The sequence below is a fragment of the Mauremys mutica genome, chromosome 1, assembly GCF_020497125.1.
Source record: "Mauremys mutica isolate MM-2020 ecotype Southern chromosome 1, ASM2049712v1, whole genome shotgun sequence".
Taxonomy (NCBI): domain Eukaryota; kingdom Metazoa; phylum Chordata; order Testudines; family Geoemydidae; genus Mauremys; species Mauremys mutica.
In genome coordinates, this window is record NC_059072.1 from 131,268,135 (window position 1) to 131,291,326 (window position 23,192).

General features: G+C 38.8%; 1 protein-coding gene across 1 annotated transcript in view; it reads right to left on the reverse strand.

The window, feature by feature from the left end:
- The window catches only part of LOC123354280 (potassium voltage-gated channel subfamily KQT member 1-like), an 824,442-nt gene that overhangs the window by 488,476 nt on the left and 312,774 nt on the right, over positions 1-23,192 (reverse strand). The window contains exon 17 of the mRNA XM_044996134.1: positions 6,320-6,370. Coding sequence (XP_044852069.1) covers positions 6,320-6,370 — 51 coding nt within the window. The remainder of the gene's footprint in view (positions 1-6,319; positions 6,371-23,192) is intronic.

Sequence of the window (23,192 nt, forward strand, 5' to 3'; positions counted from 1 at the left end):
CATTCCTATGCATTACCCTTCACATTTGTTCTGAATTTAAGACATAATGATCTATTCTGGAGGTTGACATGCATGGTTGATGTTTGCTCTCCTTCCTGCCCATCCAAACTGCACCTTGGGTGAACGGTGGCCAGCAACAAATCAAAGCAGCTGCAAAAGAAGATTGGCCATAGGCTTGATCCTACCATTGACTTAAATGGAAGTTCAGGACACTCAATAAAAAACAAACAACTTTTAACAAATATAATCCTCCTGTGCTATATTTGCAGCTGATATCATCAACAAGGGAGCCCCAGTTGGGGCCCTATTCTGAAACAGTGGAACCTGAGCCAGGGCAAAGGACCTCTACTAGATCTACTTACGTGGCCCCTGTTACCACAGTGTCTAAGCGGCTCACACGTTAAATGTAGTTATCCTCTCAAAACTCCTGTAAGGTAGGAAAGTGCTATTATTCCCCCCGCTGCTTTTTACAGCACAGAGACACTAAGTGACTTGCCCAAAGTCACTCATGAAGTCTGTGGCAGAGCAGGGAATTGCATTTGGGTCTCCAGAATTCCAGACTAGGTCCCCTAACCATCCTTCCTTCCCCACTGTACCTGCAGAGCTGTTCTGACAAAGCCCACATCCTTAGTGGCAGTACTAAATATCTCTTCATACTGCTTGAATAGGCTAGGGGGATAAACGGGGGGGGGGGGGTTATGTTTATACACTAATTTTCCTTGGGGGGGGGGAAGAAATGGGAAAAGGAAAGTTCACAGAAACATACCAATCACTATTTTTCAAACCACCAGTTCCATCCCCACACCTCCACCCCTGCAAACAAGTTAGCAATAGAACAAGTTGACCAGGTAGGTTATGAAATTGCCATCAATGAAGATATTCAACACTGAAAATTGTGTGAGAATCACCATGAAACATATTCTGCTCTCAGATGTGTGTCTGTGCAGCTCCCACTTAGTTCAATGGGAGCTGCGTATATATCCATAGACAAAATGACTACGTAGGAATGTCTTGACAGTTCTGCTCTCTGTGTACCACTGCATTGTTACGGTCCTGACTTTGCTATATTTTAAGTTTAAAGTTTAAAAATTATTTAAAAAATAAAATCTGTTCTAATTTTGATTTCATTCTTCATTTCCCCTTGTATCTGAGTCTACTTAAAAGTATGCAACTTAAAGTTCTAGGCTTTAGTGACTCATCTCTCAAAGCCTAAAAAAAAGGAATGTGTTTAAACTGACCAAAACATCAAATATTAATGTTCCTTCACGCTGCATATATGGAAATCTCTTCACATTACAAGAGCTTCCTTTCATTATACAGATGAAAATGTAGGGAGAAGAAAATGGAAACTCATAGGGAAAAATAAGTGACCATTGCAGAGATTTGTAAAATTAATCATTTCAAGCTGCTTACCTAACTAAGAACACCCCATCTTGGAGTAAAGTTCTTAGAAGTGAGGCATCTGCTACAAACTAAAGTTTTTGCTGCATTTCAAAGAGAAAAATTAGAAACTGATTAGTAAGTGGAGCCTTCTCCTTCCCACATTTATAGGTTTGAAGGTGGGTCACATTTCAAACGTACATTCCCATGTATCATCCAGAGACGACCACCCAAAATTAGTACAGTTTAAACAAACTTTAAACAGTAGTCTTTTGCACTTACTCCCTGAGCTGAGCTCTTCAGCTCTCACATACAAGTGGTGATCAGGATATAAACAGCAACACAACCAGCTTCTTTAAAAAAAAAATCCCTATGATCTTGAGATGCATTTTTTTCCTTGATGATTTGGAACAAAGATTAGAGTTTCCCTCCATTCCATGAAAAAACAATCATCATCATAAGCCCTTCCACAATGGCACAAGTCAAAGGCATCAACTTTAACTCATCTCAACAGATGGTATAACTTTGATATTGTTACGCAGCATGGCTTTAAAAAGCTCAGCAAGAGACACGAATTAAATCTTAACTCTTAAACTTATGAAAAAGTAAACATAAGTGTTTTCCATGGACCTTTACTCTATAAGAAATATATATGTATCATAAACAGGCAACTAGCCACGGTTGAACTTTGAAAAGCATAGTTAAGGTAGAAACGTTCATCATATGATTTTATCTTTCAGTTCAGATCTTTCAGTCAGATTAGCATTTTCAGAGCATTCCCAAAACTGTGCATGCCCAATAAAAGAAAGGAAGATTACCTTTTACATTTTTGGCTGGTATGGGCCCACTAGGAGAAGTTAGACCACAAAAGGACTAGACAGAAATTTGTTGACATATTCAGTCAAATACCATTCTCCTTTACTCTTTGTTTTAGTTCTCCCACTTGTACCCAGCAAGAGCACTTTCAAGTAGGTTGGGCACCTACCAGCACACAGTGTGGGTTATTTGGTGGCAACCACTGAAATGGAAACTAAGGGGGCTACATGGTGTCACTAGCCTCAGTTTTGCCATAAGATGGGAATGGGCAACAGGGGATGGATCACTTGAGGATTACCTGTTCTGTTCATTCCCTCTGAAGCACCTGGCATTGTCTACTGTCAGAAGACAGGACACTGGGCTAGATGGACCACTGGTTTGACCCAGTATGGCCATTCTTATGTTCTTATGCATAATTTGGTCCTATTGAGAAAACTCCTCTAATCATCTACTATATTTATGCTGCCTTTACTCAACAGCTTCCAAGCTCCTCCCATGTTTTTCTTAGTTGCCTTTTACTTTCAACTATTATTTGTAAATAAGGAAGCAAACGTGTGTCCTGTTTACTACATTAGGGCAAGTGCCAGTGAATGACATTTGTAAAGATTTCCATTCTGAGGAACTTGAAATGGAAGGTATGAAGTCAGACTTTTGATGACACTTTGCTTTGGTTGTTTAGTCATACACAACATGAGTGCTGGCTCCTCAGCATGCTCCTCAGACCTACAGCCCCCACACAGGAATGACCGTGAAGCTTGTCAGTACCAACCAAAGGAACAAGTGATTCCTTGAGCTGAGTCAGTGGCACAAGATTACGCCAATATCATCTACTGTGTTCTCTCTCTTCCCAACAGACAACTGTTCACTACCCTCTTTCCCTCACAACTATGGCCTGAAACAGTTCAATATTTGCCACAGTTGATATAGTCTTCAGGGATCTTCTTTTGAGAAAGACAAAACCATAGAAATAAAAATCAAAAGAGAGCTATTGGCCAATTCCCCTGAAAATGAAGCATCGCTCACATTAGAATGTATTGTCCTGCAATTACATGAAAGCTACAGAATTGTGGGTAGAGAAAGGTTCATGTGGGCTTTTTTACTGTTTTGGCTTCACATGGATTCTCACTTTGAGTTCTTCTCTGAGTTTCAAGTTATAAGGAACACAATAACAATGTGAAATTCACCTAAAATGCAGTGTTCCATATGGAGTCAACAAGAAGTAGAATATCTTGAAACTTAGTTCACTCAAAGGGCCACACTCTACACATCATCTTACATCAAGATGGTTTGATTCCTCCCCCTCCCCCACTCCTCAGTCACATAAAATACAACGTATGGTACAATAACTAAGCAATATATCGTCTATTTAATGTTATCCCACAAGTCACCGTGATATCCACCTCTTTCACAACCATCTGATTTATGTCGGCTACGCAGTACTGATATTGACAGCTGCAGGCTTTATATCATCTCCCAAGGAGATATTGGATTATGGCCGAACTACTAAATATATATGGCCATGAGCTAGCATGGCACAGCATGCTGCAAATCACCTCTCAATTGCAGCTGAAACTTCCTAAACTGATAGTATATCACATGGGAATACTTCTTAGACTATACAAGCTAGAGAATACTATTGGTCACTAATGTTTATTTTACTATAATTTGGATAATCTATAAATACTCTCTGAACAGAAAAGCCTGTAATCATCCCTCTCTCCTCATCTAATATCCCTACGCATTAATGAGACTGGGGTCTCTCTGATTTTATACAGTTGACATCATTTCATATATTAAAATGGCTATTGCCCAAAATCTTTTTCCATTTAGGACAATCCCAGGACATACAAAGATGGTTCCCTGAATCCAATTAATATTTCAGTACTAGGTTGCTAAAAAAAAAATCCCACAATTACAGATATGTTGTTAACCAAAATTAAGAGAAATCAAGTTATTTACTTTGTATATTAGATTAACAGAACTATTTGAAGGGATGGATGAAAGATTTTTTAAAAAATCATAATAGATACACTTACTGGAGCTCTGCTGTATTCCCTTATCCTTTATATCCAAAATCCCTTATTTTAATACTTACAGAAAAAATAACTTCTGTTAACATTCTGTTTATCTTTAATAAAAAACAGTACTGAAGATTTATTATAGTTCCTGTTTCAAACCACTCCTAATAATATATAGTGCTGATCATCCATATATCTCAAAGTACTTTACAAAGGAGGTCAGTATCATCATCTCCATATTACAGATAGGGACACTGATGCACAGAGGGAAAAATTATTTGCCCCAGGTCTCTAGCAGAGCCAAGAACTGACACCGGGATTCCTCTGCCCCAGTCCAGTGCTCTAACCACTAGACAACACTGCTTCCTTACTGTTTGGGCTAAAGAGAGGGCTTCCAACTAAGGTCAAATTGGTTCTTGTTGGTTTGCTTTTATAAGGGACATTAAATTTTACTTTTTTTTTCCCAACACTGGGAGATTGACATAACCACGATTTTTCAATTATCTTTTTATACAGAGGTCCTCATTTGTCAAGTGTGATCCACCATGAAATTCTTCCTTTTAAACTCAGAGAAGAAGTACCTTCTTCTCCAATCCATGTATCAGCAATCATATTATCAAACACACATGCTCAACAGGGAGAGCCCTGAAGTATTGGTGGCAAGAAAATGCAAGAAGAAGAACAACAACATATGACAGCGGAGTCTTCTGGAGCGTATTTACATTTCACCTTTTGGTCTTTAAATATATAAGAATTAAAAAAATATATAAAGCGAAAGTCATAGAAGGATTATTCAAACCGAGCAATGCTAAGTAAAGATCAGTCAATGTAAATATTTCACTAGAATTAAATATGAAAAAACATCAATTTTAGAATCATCTGTTTATTCATACATTATAGTAACAGATGGATGGATAGACTCTCTACTGGGTCTCCTGGTCTATCCCCATATAACATAACTAGGCAAGACTGATTTCAATATCCATAAACCACCTTTGCTTAATAAGTGTCTTGTGCTGCTTTCTAGCTCCAGTTTTTAGGACTCCACAGCCTCCCTGGGCAGCTTGTTCTACTGCTCAACTATTCTTAGTTTTTCCTCAGTGTTTACCCTAATATTTTCCTTCTGTTGAACAAAACCAAAACCAGAAGAGCCTATTTTAGGTTCTATCCCATATGTATTTGTTAACTAATTCAGTTGATGAGATTCTACAATATAATTTCAAACTTAAAGGGGGGCGGGATATTGAATTTACAGCCTATTATGTCACCATAAATCATGGAATTAAACTGATTATTGCGCATTGCTCAAAAAGATGAAGAAAATAACATTTTTGTTCACTGTGTCAAAACACATAGATTAGGGTTTAGCTGGACCAACCTGAAAATAGTTTAGTGCAAGCATCACTAGAATTAATAATTCATGGCAAAAAAAAATCTATCCTTATCAATGTCTGCCTATTTCCTGTATTCGCCAAAATGTTTTTTCACTAAATTCCTGCAAAGAGTCCAATTGTAGGATTCATATCCAATATCATTAATTCTCCAACAGGTTTTGGTAGGCATATGCAATAAAACTATCAGTGACACCTCTCTGAAAAGTTATTAAGGGCATACTTCTTAAACCCACTTGTCTTTCAAAGAGAACGTATGTACCCACTTTATGCTTGTCTTCTCAACTGCCTCATGTAGACTTGAAGAAATGTTCCAATTATTTGTCAGCTTACTCAGTATAATGATCCTTCTGTGTCATGGTAACAGTCCTGTATTTATTGGACAAGCTGCCACTCTGCCTGCGGGAGAAATACCCTTTGACCTTTGGGGATAGAGGGCAGATCTGTGGGTCTCAGTTTTAGTGTAGGAATTTGAAACCCGCTTCTGCAGCTGGTTTACTACAGAACTGAATGCACTTGCAAAAATCTTCCCTTGAGCCCAATGCTTTAGTTTTACTTTAGGTTTTGCTTCTATCACTTGTTTTGAGTCAGTTTTAAAACTGTGTCATTCATAAAAGCTTCCTTCCCCCAGTGGATTACACCACAGTAAATATTGAACTACAGTGTCCTATGTTAATGACAGCTCTAACAGAATCAGGTCAATCATTTTCTTACCTTGCACTCATTGTTTTATTCTCTGATTTGCTATCACTCCTGATCGAAATGCTACAAAGAGTAGGAAAAAGAATGAGCTGAGAATTAATAAAACCATCACAGCATTGACTTCTTAGAAAAGGACAATGTTCAAGGTAGTTTTCAACATTCTAAAAAATCATTTTTACTCCATATTACTATTAACCCCTTTTGAAAAAAATATCGGGAATTATATGGAGTTGGCAAATGGATAAAAGACAAGGAACAGTAGGTCAAATTTTGAGGATCACAAATGTGATAACTGTTCCTTTAAATTGAAAGTACTGTAGTTTTGTAAGGATGGCTTAAACCTACTGAAAATACAGTCCAAGTCTACTGCTGGTCCTTAAAATAAACAACATTTTCTACACTTGTTTATCCCAAATCACTTATACTCTGTCAAAGAAGCTTTCATATAATCATGACCTCAGGGCTACAGTGTATGACTGACATTTTATCTATGCCCTGAATGAGGCAAGTTAACTATAAATGAAACATAATGGCTTCAAAGTACTGCAGAAAGTACAATGCTAGAATTGTTTAACCACTTATCTGTCAATGCTTTAACCTTTCATTAAGGCTACTGTAGATATATGGGTGATCTACTAATACTAACTAGTAGTATTTCTTTCTAACAGACATTTTCCTCTGTCAAATTGTCAAAAATATAATAATGATGCATATTTGGCAACTTATTCATGGATGCTAAACTTAAGCTTGATAATAAAGGTCATGAACTACTTTTGCTGAGAGAAACTGAAACCTGAAATTGAGCTCTTAAAATACTAGTTAAGTTCAAAGTGAAAGAGATAAAGAGGGGAAAAAAAGTGAGAGAGATAAAGAGGGGGAATAAAGACATGTTTAACATCAGCTACATGTAATTGTAGTTGATGTTAATGGATTTTAACTTTTTTCCAAAACTCTAAACAAAACTTTGTTTCAGGAATGGGGAGTGTATTCTTCTTCTTCTTCTTCTGAACCAGTTGAAGAATCCAATCAATGACATGGTATAGCCAGGGGTGTAAAAACACATCTAATTGTGTTACCCTAATAAAACTACAATAGAAATAAATTGGATTTTTTAAAGAAATGCCAGTTATCACCAAAAAAAATGTGAACTTTCAAAATATTGCACACTTTAATGTGAACATTCATTTTCATAGGAAGAAGCATTTGAATATCAAAGTATTGGCTCAAAAATTACTAATTACTCTTGTGCTTTATATAATGTACTTATAGGCATATATCTTGAAGGGTAGTTTTTAAAGAAACTGTACATACACTTTTAGTAACTAATTTAATTAGATACTGAAAGTACAGACCTGAAAAAAGTTTGGAAATCTAACACCTATAATGAATATCAAGAAAAATTTAAACTAAAATAAGGAAGAACAGAGTAAAAAACTGAAGAGACATAAGCCTGAAAGAATATACATTTTACGAACACATAACAGGAATGGAATTACACTCCCTCTTCTCCTCTGCTCTATCAAACTGTTTCACTAAAATCTAATTTTCAAGCAAAATCTTATGATGTTTCATACATGTTATGTGTGAAATTAAAAGAAAACTCAAGAACTAAAAACACAGGTTTCTATTTCACTGTTAAAGTTTTATACAGGCCTAGTAGTGAGAATGGCCAAATTATCATGACACTGAAATCATAGCTCAAATCTGAAACTTCATTTCAAATCTAAAGGAAATTAACATTTGAATGATGTATTATCTTTAACTCCTGTTAGCTTAGAAGTAGTTTAAGTCCTGCTAGTTAGACAAAATATCCATTTTGTATACATATGGTAATACCTTGTGACATCAAACTTTTTGCCAATCTAGGGGAAATTATCTTTCAAATAATATATGCCATGACCCTCAACTCCTAATAAGTCTAGGACGAGTTCTTATCTTGCCATTCATATAACCATATGTTCAGAATGTTCCAGATTATAAATATGGCACCAATCAAACTAAAGCTTAATTATTATATTCCTTATCTGTGTAAAAGCAAAAGTACTGGCTGCTATACCTCATTCTGCTTAATAAAGCGAAGAGGAATAAGTAAAACTAACATAATGATATGGTTGGCAGGTGTTACTGAGCCGTGAGAGAGGTAGTCTGAAAGTCTTTTGGAAGCCTCAAACTCCAAGTTTTCTGTAGCTTAGCACAAAACAGATGGGACAGTCTCTGTTCCTGAGCAGAGAGGGGGTCTGGCATAGCCTGTCAGCTGCCAGCCATGTTATTGTAAAGAGGTACCTACCATTTTGCACCCCCCTGGACTAGAAGAAATTTCCTGGATATCATGTCTGATAGTCAAAACAGGCATTTAAAATGTTGATCATTTTATCATGGAAGTTCACATCTGGCTGAGTACATCCAGGTAATGACAGGAATGTGGAAACCTTCAAATAAATTACATTGCAGTTTTGAAAACATCTCATACGCTTTACAGCACTAAGGCAAAGATTTTCAAAGTGGACTAGTTATTTTTGTGGACTCAATCTGAAACACCTTAAAGGTGACTAATTTTCAGAGTGTAGGTACTCAACACTCACTCTCTCTCAAAAAAGGCCCCTTTAAAAGGTTCCTCTTTAAAAGGTCACCTCATAATTCAGACATCCAAAATCACTACTCACTTGTGAAGATCTTGGCCTGAATATACAGGCAAAGAAAGTCAACACTATTGTATTTTTAAAATTTGCTTTACTTGGTTATTGTGAAATAGTATAAGTTGAACCCCTCCCTTCCTTCCGTACAACATGTGAACACAACACAAGAGAAAAAACTAACTGTCGGTCTAAGCACAAAAGAAAATGAATGGAAAATTCCAGCTAATTTACTTTACCAAGTATGGCCAATAGCTTTTAAGCATTTGCATAGATATAATTAAAGTGTGATGTCCATCTTTCTAGTTCTTAATACCCAGTCTTACTTGTTAAAATGGGATTACAAAATTCAGTTATAGCGTGTTTTTAGAGACACATATGTTTATGAAAAGCATACAAAATGTTTTATTATTGATCATTAGTCCCAGGTCTGCCTCATCTTTCAATATTGCATTGGACCAGACTCTCTTATAAACTTCTGATGTAGCTCCACTGCCAGAAGAGAACTTGGCTCAATCATTGTAACTGTTAGCACAGCAAGTGAAAACAAGGCCAACTTAGTTTTGCCTGCACATAATGTAAACACGAGTGAAAAGCACAGTTGATTAAGATGCCTGGTTAAAAATACCTGCTTCCGGGCCTCTCTCTTTTACCTTTACATTAACTGAAATGAACACTAATGAACTGTTCATTAAAATGAAGAAAAGAAAGTCAACCATGTTGACATAACATGTTACTTGATGGAACCATCGCTTTTCATTTTATGGAAAGGAGTTTTTAAAAAGGAAGCCTTGTTTGAAACAAAACAAAAACACATCCCCTCACCACCACCTCCATAAACAAAAGAAGAAGAAGAAGAAACTTTGGTGGTTTGCTCTTCCCTTACACAAAGCATTTACTCATTACGAGCTTTCTACAGTCTTTTTGTCTCCTTTTTTAAACTGGAGACTCTTCATGCTGACACTATGCATACAGACAGATGATATAAATTAACCTGATCTGCCTCTTGTTTTACTCGAAAACAAGGAGAGAAACCGTCACATAAAATTACAAAACTCCTGCAAGTTTACAAAAAAACTGACCTCAAGTGATTTGCAACATTAATACTTTCCAGATTAAAAAAATAAATAATTAATTAAATAAAACTACTTATTTAAATTTCTCTCTCTCACGCACACAGACACGGAAAAATATATATTTCAGCCTTGCAAAATCACAGTAAGAACATTTACCAGTTCACCCACAAATCAACATGATCACCAGCTCATACTGCCTACCCACCTCTACTTCTCGTACAACAGATAAGTACATTTTTAGTCCTTGCATGCACATACTTGTCTATGGACAGAGTCACACAAACACGACTACACACCAACACACATGCACACACAAAACCCTCAACACAACCTTCCCTTCCCTTTACACAACCTCTCACACACACACCTATTCATAAATCCCATACCTCAGCGCACAAGCACATACACTCTTTCTCTCGCTCACATATGCATATAATTTTCATATAGATCAGGCAAACACACAACCCCACAATTAACCCTCAACTCAGTAATAAACTCCAGTTAAGTGCCATTCAACCCCACCCACTCAGTCTGTCTCATTAAGGTACCATTCACCAGTTCTCTTTTCTTCTTCAAGCCACCAAATTCATCTATTCACTTCCCCAGTGATGATTATGAAGTCCTACTGGCACTGGCATTGTTTCAAGTCCATTATAAACCATGATGAAGTGCAGTGAGATGTTCACTACCCATTGAGTGCTATTCTACCACTTCATATGCAGTGGTGTTGTAGAAGAGTGAGACCCAGGATATGAGATAGACAAGGTGAATGAGGTAATATCATTTATTGGATCAACTTCAGTTTCTGAGAGAGACAAGTGTTCAAGCTTACACAGAGCTCTTCATCAGGTCTGGGAAAGTTACTCATAGTGTCATAGTTAAAAAACAAGGTATTGTTTAGCAGAAGTAGTCCCTGCAGTCAAGTACATACAAGAAATCCATGGATCATCACACCTACCTTCACAGATCCACCAACCACCCCAAACACACTAAGTAATCTATTTGTTATCTATAGTCAGGCACTCAGATACCACAGAATATGCACCAAGGAGAAAGCCTGTATGCTAAACAGTCTGTTCCACCTTGTATATAGCTGTGACACCTTGAGCACATTTCCCAGACATGAAGAAGAGTTCTGAGAAGAGTTCGGTGTGAGCTCAAAAGCTTGTCTCTCACCAACAGAACTTTGTCCAACAAGAAATATTATCTTACCCATCTTGTCATTCTACCATTTTCTTTATTTTATATAAATTACAGACTCGCGTTGCAAGCTCATAACTGCTACACCTGGAAACAAGAGTGAAACTTATAAAGATGCCCTTGCCCTGGGCCAATACACTTGAGTGCTCCACAATAATTTCTTAATTATGAAAATATTAATATTAATAATGAAAATACCAATACAAATTTAAATATATAAATAGATTGAGGAACCTACATATGAGGAAAAGGAAAAGATTTAAAATATGGAACAGTAACAGTGGTTAGAATTATCATTCCTTGGAGGAAAAAAATAAAGGACCATACAATGCCCTCTCTTTCCTTAAATGGAGAATATGGAGACCCAGTGCACTGTAGCCCTAAGGTTAAAAAGGAGAAGTGGTTTCTATGTGGCCATATTACTCCTGCAATAACAGCAAGCTATCATGGCAGAAATCAGGGGCATTTGCTTCACTGGAGGTCACTTTCACTCAGCTGTGATAATGAGGAATAATTTTCCATCATAAACTAAATTAAATGAAAAACCCGTAAAACTATAATCTCTTTTCAGAGGATATACAAGCTTCATCTTTAAAATACACTGAGAGCATTATTATTGTGTGGATACACACACACATACATACCTCTCTCTAATACACTATAGTGTATTAGACATATAATACAAGCTTCATCTTTAAAATAAATATATACATAATGCAATAATTCAGTCATATACATCTCTCTAATATACTATTTAAAGCATAAATTTAGTATATTAGAGAGAATAACGATATATGTAGGCTTGGCAGAGTTTGATTATTATTTGTATAATTTTGATGGATAAAATCAATGTTATTTTTAAGCATTTTAAAAAGCATTTATTTAAATTTTCATAATTATGGCAAATTATTGGGGGGGTCATACAATTATTTAATGACAGAAGACGTTGAGATTCAATAAGTAAAAGTTTTATTTAAAAAACACAAATTGTCAATAGCACATGTCAAAATATAGAAAGTAAATATCCTTAAATCAAGCTCTAATAAGTTCTCAAATCATTTTTCGTACTTTGTCTACCTTTAAATGTAAATTATCATAGATGGAAATATATTTTGGTTGGTTTGTGCATGCACATGCAGTGAAATCAATGTTTAACAACATTTACCAACAGAAAACTAATCCTTCCAGGCCTAAATATACGATAGCATGACACACACAGACCACTGTTACACTCCTGAGTCTCAGTTCTCAAACTGTCAGAGGGAAAGGAAGTCTTCAGTCCAGCTCAGTTCATTGCTATGAATCAAAAATGTTGTCAGAGTCCTTAGGTGCTATAGCTGCCAAAAGGCTTTTAGGTACAATAGTGATTAATGTGGCATAAATACGACTACATTATTAGAGACAGAGAAAATGAACTAGGATGGGAAGAAACAAGCCTTCCTCTTATACAACAATGGTCTTCAGATTGTAGGCTACGACCTAACAATAGAACAATTTGACCAGTTGAGGACAGGCCAGTGTTAGTATAGTGTACTGCAGATATACGATATTGAAGAGAACAGGGATGAGGGAATTTGAAAACAGGAGTGTCTATTTTTAAATTTACTAATTTTTTTACATGGAATTAAGAGGAGATTGTGGTGGTATAAATTCCAGCAGGTTGCAAGCTACTCTAACAGTGCAAATAAGCTTTCATAGAATCATAGGACTAGAAAGGACCTTGAGAGGTCATCTAGTCCAGTCCCCTGCACTCATGGCTGGACTAAGTATTACGTAGACCATCCCTGATAGGTATTTGTCCAACCTGCTCTTAAAAATCTCCAGTGATTGAGATTCCACAGCCTCCTTAGGCAATTTATTCTAGTGCTTCACCACCCTGATAGTTGGGAAGTTTTTCCTAATGTCCAACCTAAACCACCGTTGCTGCAATTTAAGCCCATTGATTCTTATCCTATCCTCTGAGGTTCAAAAGAACAATTTTTCTCCCTCCAGCTTGTAACAACCTTTATGTACTTGAAAACTGTTATGTCCCCTCTCAGTCTTCTCTTTTCCAGACTAAACAAATCCATTATTTTTCAATCTTCCTTCATTGTCATGTTTTCTAGCCCTTTAATCATTTTTGTTGCTCTTCTCTGGACTTTCTCCAATTTGTCCACATATTTCCTGAAATGTGGTGCCCAGAACTATACTCCAGTTGAGGCCTAATCAGCATGGAGTAGAGCGGAAGAATTGCTAATTGTGTATTTCTTACAACACTCCTGCTAATACATCCTAGAATGATGTTTGGTTTTTTTGCAACAGTGTTATACACTGTTGACTCATATTTAGCTTGTGGTACACTATGACCTCCAGATCTCTTTCCGCAATACTCCTTCCTAGACAGTCATTTCCCATTTTGTATGTGTGCAACTGATTGTTCCTTCTTAAGTGGAAGTACTTTACATTTCTCCTTATTGATTTCATCCTATTTACTTCAGACCCTTTCTCCAGTTTGTCCAGATCATTTTGAATTTTAATCCTATCCTTGAAAGCACTTACAACCCCTTCCAGCTTGATATCATCCACAAACTTTATAAGTGTACTCTCTATGCTGTTATCTAAATCATTGATGAAGATATTGAAAAGATATCTATACCACCTTGTCACATCACCCCTGATTTGTTCTGTGTCAAGTCTGGGCCACAGTTGAGAGCTTGCCCCCAGTGTCTCCTAGCAATGCAATGCATTTTTAATACCCTTTCTTAGCATATCAGTGGAACAACAGGCCTTTTCTGGGTTTAATTAACCCTTAAAAAGAAATATAATATGCTGGCTAGACAGCAGTACTGCAGAAAAGGATCTGGGAATCCTTATGGGGGATCTGGGGATTATAATGGATCACAAATTGAATGCGAATTAATAGTGTGATGGTGTTGCAAACAAGGCAAACCTCATTCTGACGTGTAATAAGAAGAGCGTTGTATGTAAGACACAGGAGGTAATTGTTCTGCTCTACTCAGTACTGGTGAGGCCTCAGCTGGAGTGCTGTCTCCAGTTTTGGGGGCTACACTTTAAGATAGATATGAACTGTCCAGGGAAAGAGTCCAGAGGAGAGCAAAAAAAGGATAAAAGGTTTAGAAAATATGACATAAGTAAGTATTGAAAGAATTGGGCATGTTTACTGTAGAAAAGAGGGGGGACAGGAGGATAATAGTAAATATGTAAATGGTTGATATAAAGGGGACCGTGATCAACTGTTCTCTGTTCCCACAGATGGTAGGGCAAAAAGTAATCTGCTTAGTTTGCAGTAAGCGAGATTTATGTTGGATAGTAGGACAAACTTGCTAACTATATGGATAGTTAAGCACTGGAACTGGTTCCCTGGGAGGCTGTGGTGGTTCTTGAAAAACAGGGACACACGCCTGCCACAGAAGGCCTAGCTGTACTTAATCCCACCCCAGCGCAGGGGGATGGACTAGACCTGGAGGTCCCTTCCAGCCCTGTATTTCTAGGATTCTGTGCTTCAAGAACAGTTTCTAAATAAAGTTAAAGACATGAACTCACAGACAAGTGTTTTGGATTTGCCCAAAGGTCTCATTCCACCTCCAAAGTACCATTCGTTCGTTTAGGGGCATTTAGCTAAAATTTCTGAAGGATGAGGCTAAAGGTCCCCTTTGGGATTTAGAACATGAAACTAAACTTGGGCTAAAAAAGGTCTGTCCTTAGGCTTTAACTCATTCTGATACGGATTCACAGTTGAGTCCCCCTTAAGTGATGGGTGAAGTTATAGTACTGTATACTCTTCTACAAAAATCACAATTTGTCACTGGTATTAGCGGCTCAGAAGAGGCCCAGTACTCCAGTAAAAGGAAAGATACAGAAGGGAATGAGAAGCTGTGGCACCACTCCATGGGATAACATGCACAGGGCACATCCAAACACGGGAGCCCTTTTTTTCTCCTAAGAATTTACATGATTAACTTGTTGATAATGAGTTACCTCGTAGCTATGGTTACAGACAGAGCACTCATGCGTAATAGCTAGATTCCTGTGATAATACTTGTAGGAAACTGCAGCTAAGTTGGATGCCAGTGAGCTTTTAAACTCACTGGAATTATGCTGTAAGAACAAAAGGACTGTAAAAAATGAAAAAAAATATAGACAATTATAATTACACACCTGTCATAAACAGATAGTTAAGGGTTAATGCCTCTTTTACCTGTAAAGGGTTAAAAAGTTCACCTAACCTAGCTGACACCTGACCAGAGGAACCAATGGGGGAACAAGATGTTTCAAAAGGAAGGAGGGAAGTTTTCCTTTGTTTAAAGTTCAGTTTCAGCTGGAGTGAAAAAGGTCAAGGAACCACCAGCCTCTTATCAGAGTAGTAAGTTTTAGAAAGGAATAAATAAGTTTATGTTTATTTTCTTTGTAACTTGTCTTGGTATCATTAAGGGAATTATCAAAATTGGGTATTTGGGGTATTTTTTTGTGTAACTAAATTTGTGCCCAGGGGAACATCCTCTGTGTTTTGAATCTGTTGTCTGTGAGAGTAGTTGGTATGCTAATCTCTCCCAGAGGGTTTTCTTTTACCTTTCTTTTCTTTAATTAAAAGCCTTTTTCTTAATACCTGATTGATTTTTCCTTGTTTTTAGATCCAAGGGGGTTGAATCTGGATCCACGAGGAGTTGGTGGGAGAAAGGAGGGGGGATGGTTAATTTCTCCTTGTTTTAAGATCCAAGGGGTTTGGATCTGTGTTCACCAGGAAATTGGTGAAGTCTCTCAAGACTACCCAAGGAAAAAAAGGTAGTACTTGGGGGATGGTGGCAGCGATACCAGATCTAAGCTGGTAATTAAGCTTAGACGTGTCCATGCAGGTCCCCACATCTGTACCCTAAAGTTCAGAGTGGGGAAGGAACCTTGACAACACCACTCCCATTTTCCCTTTCCCTTTAATGCCTTTCCTTATCTGAGTTGCAGTGATGGAGTGCTATGGACATTCTGGGAACACAGTCTGGTGGGGGATGGAAGCTGCTAGCTTCGACCAACGGCAACCCCCCAGACCAATTATGGAGTAGCACTGTTGGGGTCCAGAGACAGCCCAATCCAGTTACCAGGTGGATAGATGGTGGCTACAATGTGGGTCCTTGAATGCAAAGGGAACCAAAGCAGTGTAACTTAGGGGTTATGACAGGGCCATGGAGCATTAGTTTAGGACTAGGGTATGAGGAGAAATATTGTACATTCATTTTTTATCCTTAACTAATATAATCTAATAGCAATGTGCCTGTAAGCAAACAGAAACTCTTTGGGAAAAAATCTAATACAAGTCCAAGAAACAGCCATATGTGTAAAAGACTGTCTGAAGTTTCACAAACAAGGGGCACCGAGCACGGAGTCAGGCTACGAAAATATTTGAAGCATCTGCTGAACTGAGACCAAAATGTGAGTTGTTCATGAAGTTGGTATGGCTCTTGTAATTCTACACAAAACACACCTTTCAAACTTCAAATATATTAAAAAAAAAACCAGTTGCCCTAGTCTAGCTCTTTGTTCACAAATTAATATCAGCTTGAAATATCAAGATGGACCTACCAGCTGAGTTTTGTATATTTATCACACAAACAGGCAAGGATAGAAAGAAAAAACCCTCATCATCATAATCCTGTCTTTATTGAAACAGCCAGTCACAGCATGTCATTATTCCCAGTCCCATGACACTTGTTTCCAACAAAAGGACCATGAAATTACAGAAAAAAGTATATAGCTCTTTGGGACTAGGTAGCAGAGAGGATAAACCTTCAAGCCTTTCATCTGTAAAGACTTCTGTTTTAATCTGTTTCAGGTCACAAGTGATATGAGCTTGGTGGTTTCAATCAAATGTTCGTATCAATAAGCCACCATGCAATTCAATATAACAGGCAGAGTTCAAGGATTGAAACATGAAATATTAGCAGCACAAGATGCAAGGACCAAAGTGCACTGGCAGAACTATATGGTGAAGCTCACACAATATCTGTTTACCCTACACGATGGATTTGCTTCTTATCTCAAATACAAACATGTTTACACAGTAACTGATTTTTGAGAGACCTGAACACAATGCTAGGCATTAGCCAGCTCCATTGTTTTTTTCGTTATTATGAATGAAATTCACCCAATAGCCCCCTGAATACACACCAAAAGAACTCTAGTATTTATGCTGCAGTCAGGATCCGGACCCCATTGTGCTAGCGCTGCTCAAGTGCACAATATAACATGGTCCCTACCCCCATGAACTTACACTGTAAATTACTATTTATTACAGATAGGTCTTAAACCAATAGTATAATATTTACAGTTAGCTGTATTCTAGCTACTTTCTCTATAATGTTCACATAACTTCCAATATCACACATAAAGAACACACACATTTTTATGAGGGTATATTATAACTAATCCTCTTCTATTTATCTTGTTCCCAATTACAATGAGTCCTATAAAACGTGATATACTGTTAACTCTCCAAAGAACTATTCACAAAACCTGCCTCTTGTAAGCAGTGTACTAAAGTGAGTGCATCTTGTAATGGTAACAGGATACAATAGACAAAAAATTATGATCATCGCCTCAACATTGTCAACGCTTGTTCAAAAATCATGTCAGGCCAAGCCTTTCTCCACAAGCACAAGGACTAGAAACTTACTTAAAAACACCCAGAAAATGTGATTCTGACATACTTCCAGGAACTGGGGCTTTTAGAAAAAAATAGCAAATATCAGAAGACTTGTGATAAAATCGTGAATGTTGGCAACACATCTAACCCATCCCTTTAAGAATGCAGTATTTTTCCCAGAAGTATTTTTTTCTAGCACTTTGTTCACTTTGCTTTTAATGTCATGTACCAAATATGAGCCTGGTGATGGAAGGTGCTGAGTGCCCTCAACATCCACTGATCTAAAGTTGAGAGGGCACAGCACGACTCTGGAAGCACTCTGCACTTCAAAGGGCTGGGTCTTACATTCATTCTTCACTACATGAATTTATGATGTCATATGTCACAGCATGCTAGTTCTCAATTTAGGCATCAGTCCTGCAATGATCTATGCACAAGACCCCTGCACCCATGCAAAGCCCCACTGACTTCAGTAGTGATCCGTGCAAGAATAGGGGGTCCATCCACAAAGATCTCATTGCAGGATCAGGGTCTTAAAGAGCAATATTGCTGCAATGTGAGGAGCACATCCTTGATCTTTAAATTTCAAAGGCTTCTTCCAAATTTTGAGTCTTTAGAGTCTGAGTTAATTTCATTGATGACACTTCACCTGTTTGTCATCATCTAAGGAAAACTAGACATGGGAGTGGAAACATCGCTGAACTTTTTTTTTTTTTTACAGCAACTTTTAAGAAGGTGGAGAGGAGTTGCCAAAAGATTCCTTTTTCTATTCCACAAAATTCTGTCCAAATTATATTGCCTTTGATACAATTATTCATTTCACACAAATGCAATGAAACAGGAACAGAAGCCCACCAATTTTTATCCATGTCCTGACTTTGAAATAAAAGGAAAACCGATGCAATAAAGCTACTTCAAACACCCATGATAAATTTACACTGGCAAAGACTCAGCTGTATTATGATGACAGCACTCCCCCAGTGAATAAGTGCACAGTGCATTGTCCCTTCTAGAGCTCAACTTCAAAGACCCTGAAAATCTCCTTTGAGTTCGAACCCTCAACATCAAAGCCTTGGAGTTCATTTATAGTTTCAGGATCAGATGAAGGCAGCCAGTGAAACAGCCATGATTTAAAGGATAATCACTTCAGAACAATAAGTCTATGAACATTTTCCATGGCATTACACTTAAAATTAAGTTTGGAAAAGTAATTCCGCACACACTTCTTTTCTGTTCAGGAAAAGACAGGTGAAATAAATATTTAAAACTTCTTGGTCTTCTCATCACTTTCCCTTCTATCTTGCAGATTTGGTTGTGAGTAACCCCCTACCCTCCCCGAAAAAAGTCCTGCCTAAAATATTGATGGTTTAAACATTATTTTGCTTATTTATACATTTGACAAGATGAATGCAATCTGTTTCGCCTGTTTTCTGCGCAAATGATCTAGATTTGGCACTACAGAAATTAACAGACTGACCCTGCATTCTGATACAAAGGCAAGAAAGATCTCTGTGTGATTTGTAAAATTGGGGCTGTGCTCTGGCATATGCATTACCAAAGGGCAAAAAAAGAAGCCCAGCATTATTCAAATGTAGGAACATAATACAGTGAACACACAATACATTTTGGGGGCATGGCTTGGTTTAACTATGATGAGCAGTTGAGACTGAGGGCTGTAACAGGCTAGAATTCAGTGGGACATTCTGAATCACATGCTCTGCTTAGAGTTAATGATACCAGGGGGACCAGGTGTTTAAGCTGAGAGCGGCTTATTTCTTACTCGGCAAACCCAACAGAGATCTGATGCTCTGCATAACATTTACTGGGCAGATTTACACAAACCTGCAGATTTACACAGGCTTGTGAGGTGTGTTTCAGGGTCCATGCAGTTTGCAAATGGTATAGGTTTCAAGGAAGGCCCCCAATATTATAGAAAACTGGGGGGTAAATTCACCACCCCCACCCCACCTGTTTGCCCCATGGTACAGGAACAGGGGGCAAAGAGCAGGGAATTGTCCATCTCCTGCTCAGAATCTAAACAATTCAATACACCGCTGGAATGGGCAGCAGCCCAGGAGTCTGGTCTGCACCATCCGGCACGCTATTTGGATGATGACTTGTTTGCAGGCAGGGCAGATTCTGAGGAGCACTCCAGCCTGCTAGCCATATTCAAGGCACTGGTTGGTAGGTTGGGGGTACCTTTGGCTGATGAAAAAGCAGAGGGGGTCCTCTATGAAGCTGACCTATTTGGAGATTTAGTTAAATATGTGGGCTTATATATCTAGACTCTCCCAGATATATTAGAATTGGAAAAGGAACAGAGAAGGACAACAAAAATGATTAAGGGTATAGAACTGCTTCCATATGAGGAAATATTTAAAAAGAGTGGGATTTTTCAACTTGGAAAAAGGGATGACTAAGGGAGATATGACAGAGGTCTATACAATCATGAATGGCATGGAGAAAATGAATAAGGAAGTGTTATTTACTCCTCCACATAACACAAGAATCAGGGGTCATCCAATGATATTAATAGACAGCAGGTTTAAAACAACGACAAGGAAGTACTTCTTCACACAACGCAGAGTCAATCTGTAGAACTCATTGCCAGGGGATGTTGTGAAAGCCAAAAGTACAGATGGGTTAAAAAAAATTATATAAGTTCATGGAGGATAGGACCATCAGTGGCTATTAGCCAAGATGATCAGGAATGCAACCTCCTGCTCTGAGGGCCCCTAGCCTCTGACTGCCAGAACCTGAGAGTGGACAACAGGGGATGGATCACTTGTTAATTACCCTGTTCTGTTCATTCCCTCTGAGGCATCTGGCCTGGGTGACTGTCAGAAGACAGGATACTGGGCTAGATGGACCATTGTTCTGACCCAGTATGGCCGTTCTTATGCTCTAGAAAAGGATGTGGGAACTTCTGGGAGTGATTATGAAAACTAGAGTAGCTAACAACGTTACACTGCAGGAGCTGCAATCTATTATTGGGCATCTTAACTTTGCATGCTGAGTGATGGCCCTAGGGCAGGCATTTTGCACCGGACTTTTAAGTGCTAGCATACAATTTAATAGAATGTCCTTTTGGAGGAAGGAATGGGTGGTAGAGGCAGATTTAGAGGTTCATTCAGATGCATTCAGGTTTTGGACTGTTTTACCCAAGCAGGTTGTGTACCCAGAAATGGCCTTCAGATTGGATACAAAAAGGGATAATAAAGGTTACAACATTCCGGGAATTTTTTCCCATTTCGGAGCAGTAACTGATTTTGAAAACAAAAGCACATATTTGGAGTTGTCTTCTTCACATGGCTGATATAAAAGTAGATAAACAACTGTAATTTTACATTTAGATGGTGTGACAAAACTCCAAGTCTGTATTGGTGGGTCCTCCGCTTCCTGGCGGATTCAGTGGCCTCAGAAGCTCACTAAGGCCCTCAATATGACCTCCTTTTCCCAGTATGGTGGCAAAGGTTACAGCTTATTGAACTATTTTCATCACAGGCCGGTATGGGAGGTGGGAAGGTGGCATATCCACAGTCCGTGTTGCTCCTTAGAGCTCCATAGGCACCATTTGGTCTCCTGCCTGGACCAAAGTCTGTTTCCCCTCTCAAAGGAATCTCTGTAGATCGTGCGGGGCGGAGAGGGGAAGCCGGGCCTGCCCTGTACTCTGGGTTCCAGCCCAGGGACCCTAATGATAGCAGCTGTTAGCGGCTTCCCTCCTCCACTGATGCTGCTTTGATTCCCTGGGCCACTTCCCCATGGTCCCCTTTTCCAAGCTTCACCCTTACCTCAGGGCTCAGTAATGCCTCCTCTCCTCCAGCTCCTTTCACCTGGGCTCCTCTCGAGAGAACTGGAAAGGAGAGCTTTTAAAGCAGTATAAGTGGGACCTTAACTGGTTCCAGCTGTCTCCATTAGCCTAACAGCCTTAACTGACCCTTTGTCAGTTAACTGAGGTCAGGTGCCAGCATTAGCCTAATGACCTTAACTGGTTAAGTTGGCCTCAGGTGTCTTGACTGGTCAGGAGTAACCCTTGTTTGGCTATCCAGGGAACAGGGACCTGCTCATTCTGAGGCTGATATACCTGCCTTCCACTACCCTCTTATATCCTTCTGGCCCGAGTCTGTCACAATGGCTAACCCAGATAATTATGTCTGGAGTAGCAGAGCGTATTGCTGTGAGGCCTCCTTCGTATTTGTGAATCGGGCATTGAGTTGTTGTATGTTCCATGGTCTGTTCTGGTGACCACAGTCGCATACTGGAGAGTCTTTAATTTCCCATTTGTGCAGCAAGTATCTGCATCTGCCATGGTTTGTGTGGATATGGTTTAGAGTTGCCCAAGAACTTCGTGGGCGATCAAAGCCAGGGATCTTCTTTACAAGGTTGTTTATCCATGACTTCTTGTGAACTCTCTTCAGTTTTCCAAGCTTCATCACAGTTGAAGTTGCATTTTTGGAGTGACAACATGGTGATGGTATATGTTATCAATTGCCAGTCCTCTAGATCACCCAGAGTTATGAGGATGGTAATTTGTATTTCAGTGTTTAAATCTTATCATATGTTTCACTGCCAAACGTGCTCAGGATTGATATTGGCAAAGATGATGCATTGTCTCAATTTCAGATGGACATATTTTAGAAGCTGACACTGGGGGGCAATGAGGAATGGAACATTGGCATATGTTGCCTCATGCATAGTATGGAGATCAGTAGTGCCACAAATGTTTAGGGCCTATAACAGGAGTTTTAACAATTGTGTACAATTTCAGAGGAGGGAGGGAAGATTGGATACTGCAATACATGGTGTCTCTGTGAATCCATGGGCTGGCATCACCTATGATCTCCACTCACCTATTGAACTTTATGTTTGCCAGTAGGATGAGGGGTTATCCAAATGCTTGTATCAGGGTCTTTGTCTGGAGGTTTTTAATGGGGTGGTCTTGGGCCCTGGGCCCTAGACAGGATCCACATGGTCCCATCACTGCTAAAATGCTTAAAGGGACTTTGCACCCAACCCCTAGGGAGCTGATGAAAGAAGTTTGGGGCACCTACATCTGGAAAAGAAGAGAGACAACCCTCATCCTTTTATTGCTCCCCACTTTCACTTCATATGAGGGGAGCAGGGCCAGCTCTACCATTTTTGCCGCCCCAAGCGCAAAAAAAAAGTCTCAGACTGCTGCCCGAACTGCTGAAGCAAAAAAACAAAACAAAAAAGCCACACGGACTGTGGCACCCCAAGAATGGACGGAATGCCGCCCCTTAGCATGTACCACCCCAGGCATGTGCTTCTTCTGCTGGTGCCTGGAGCCAACCCTGGAGGGGAGGGCAGTAGGATAGCTGAAACCT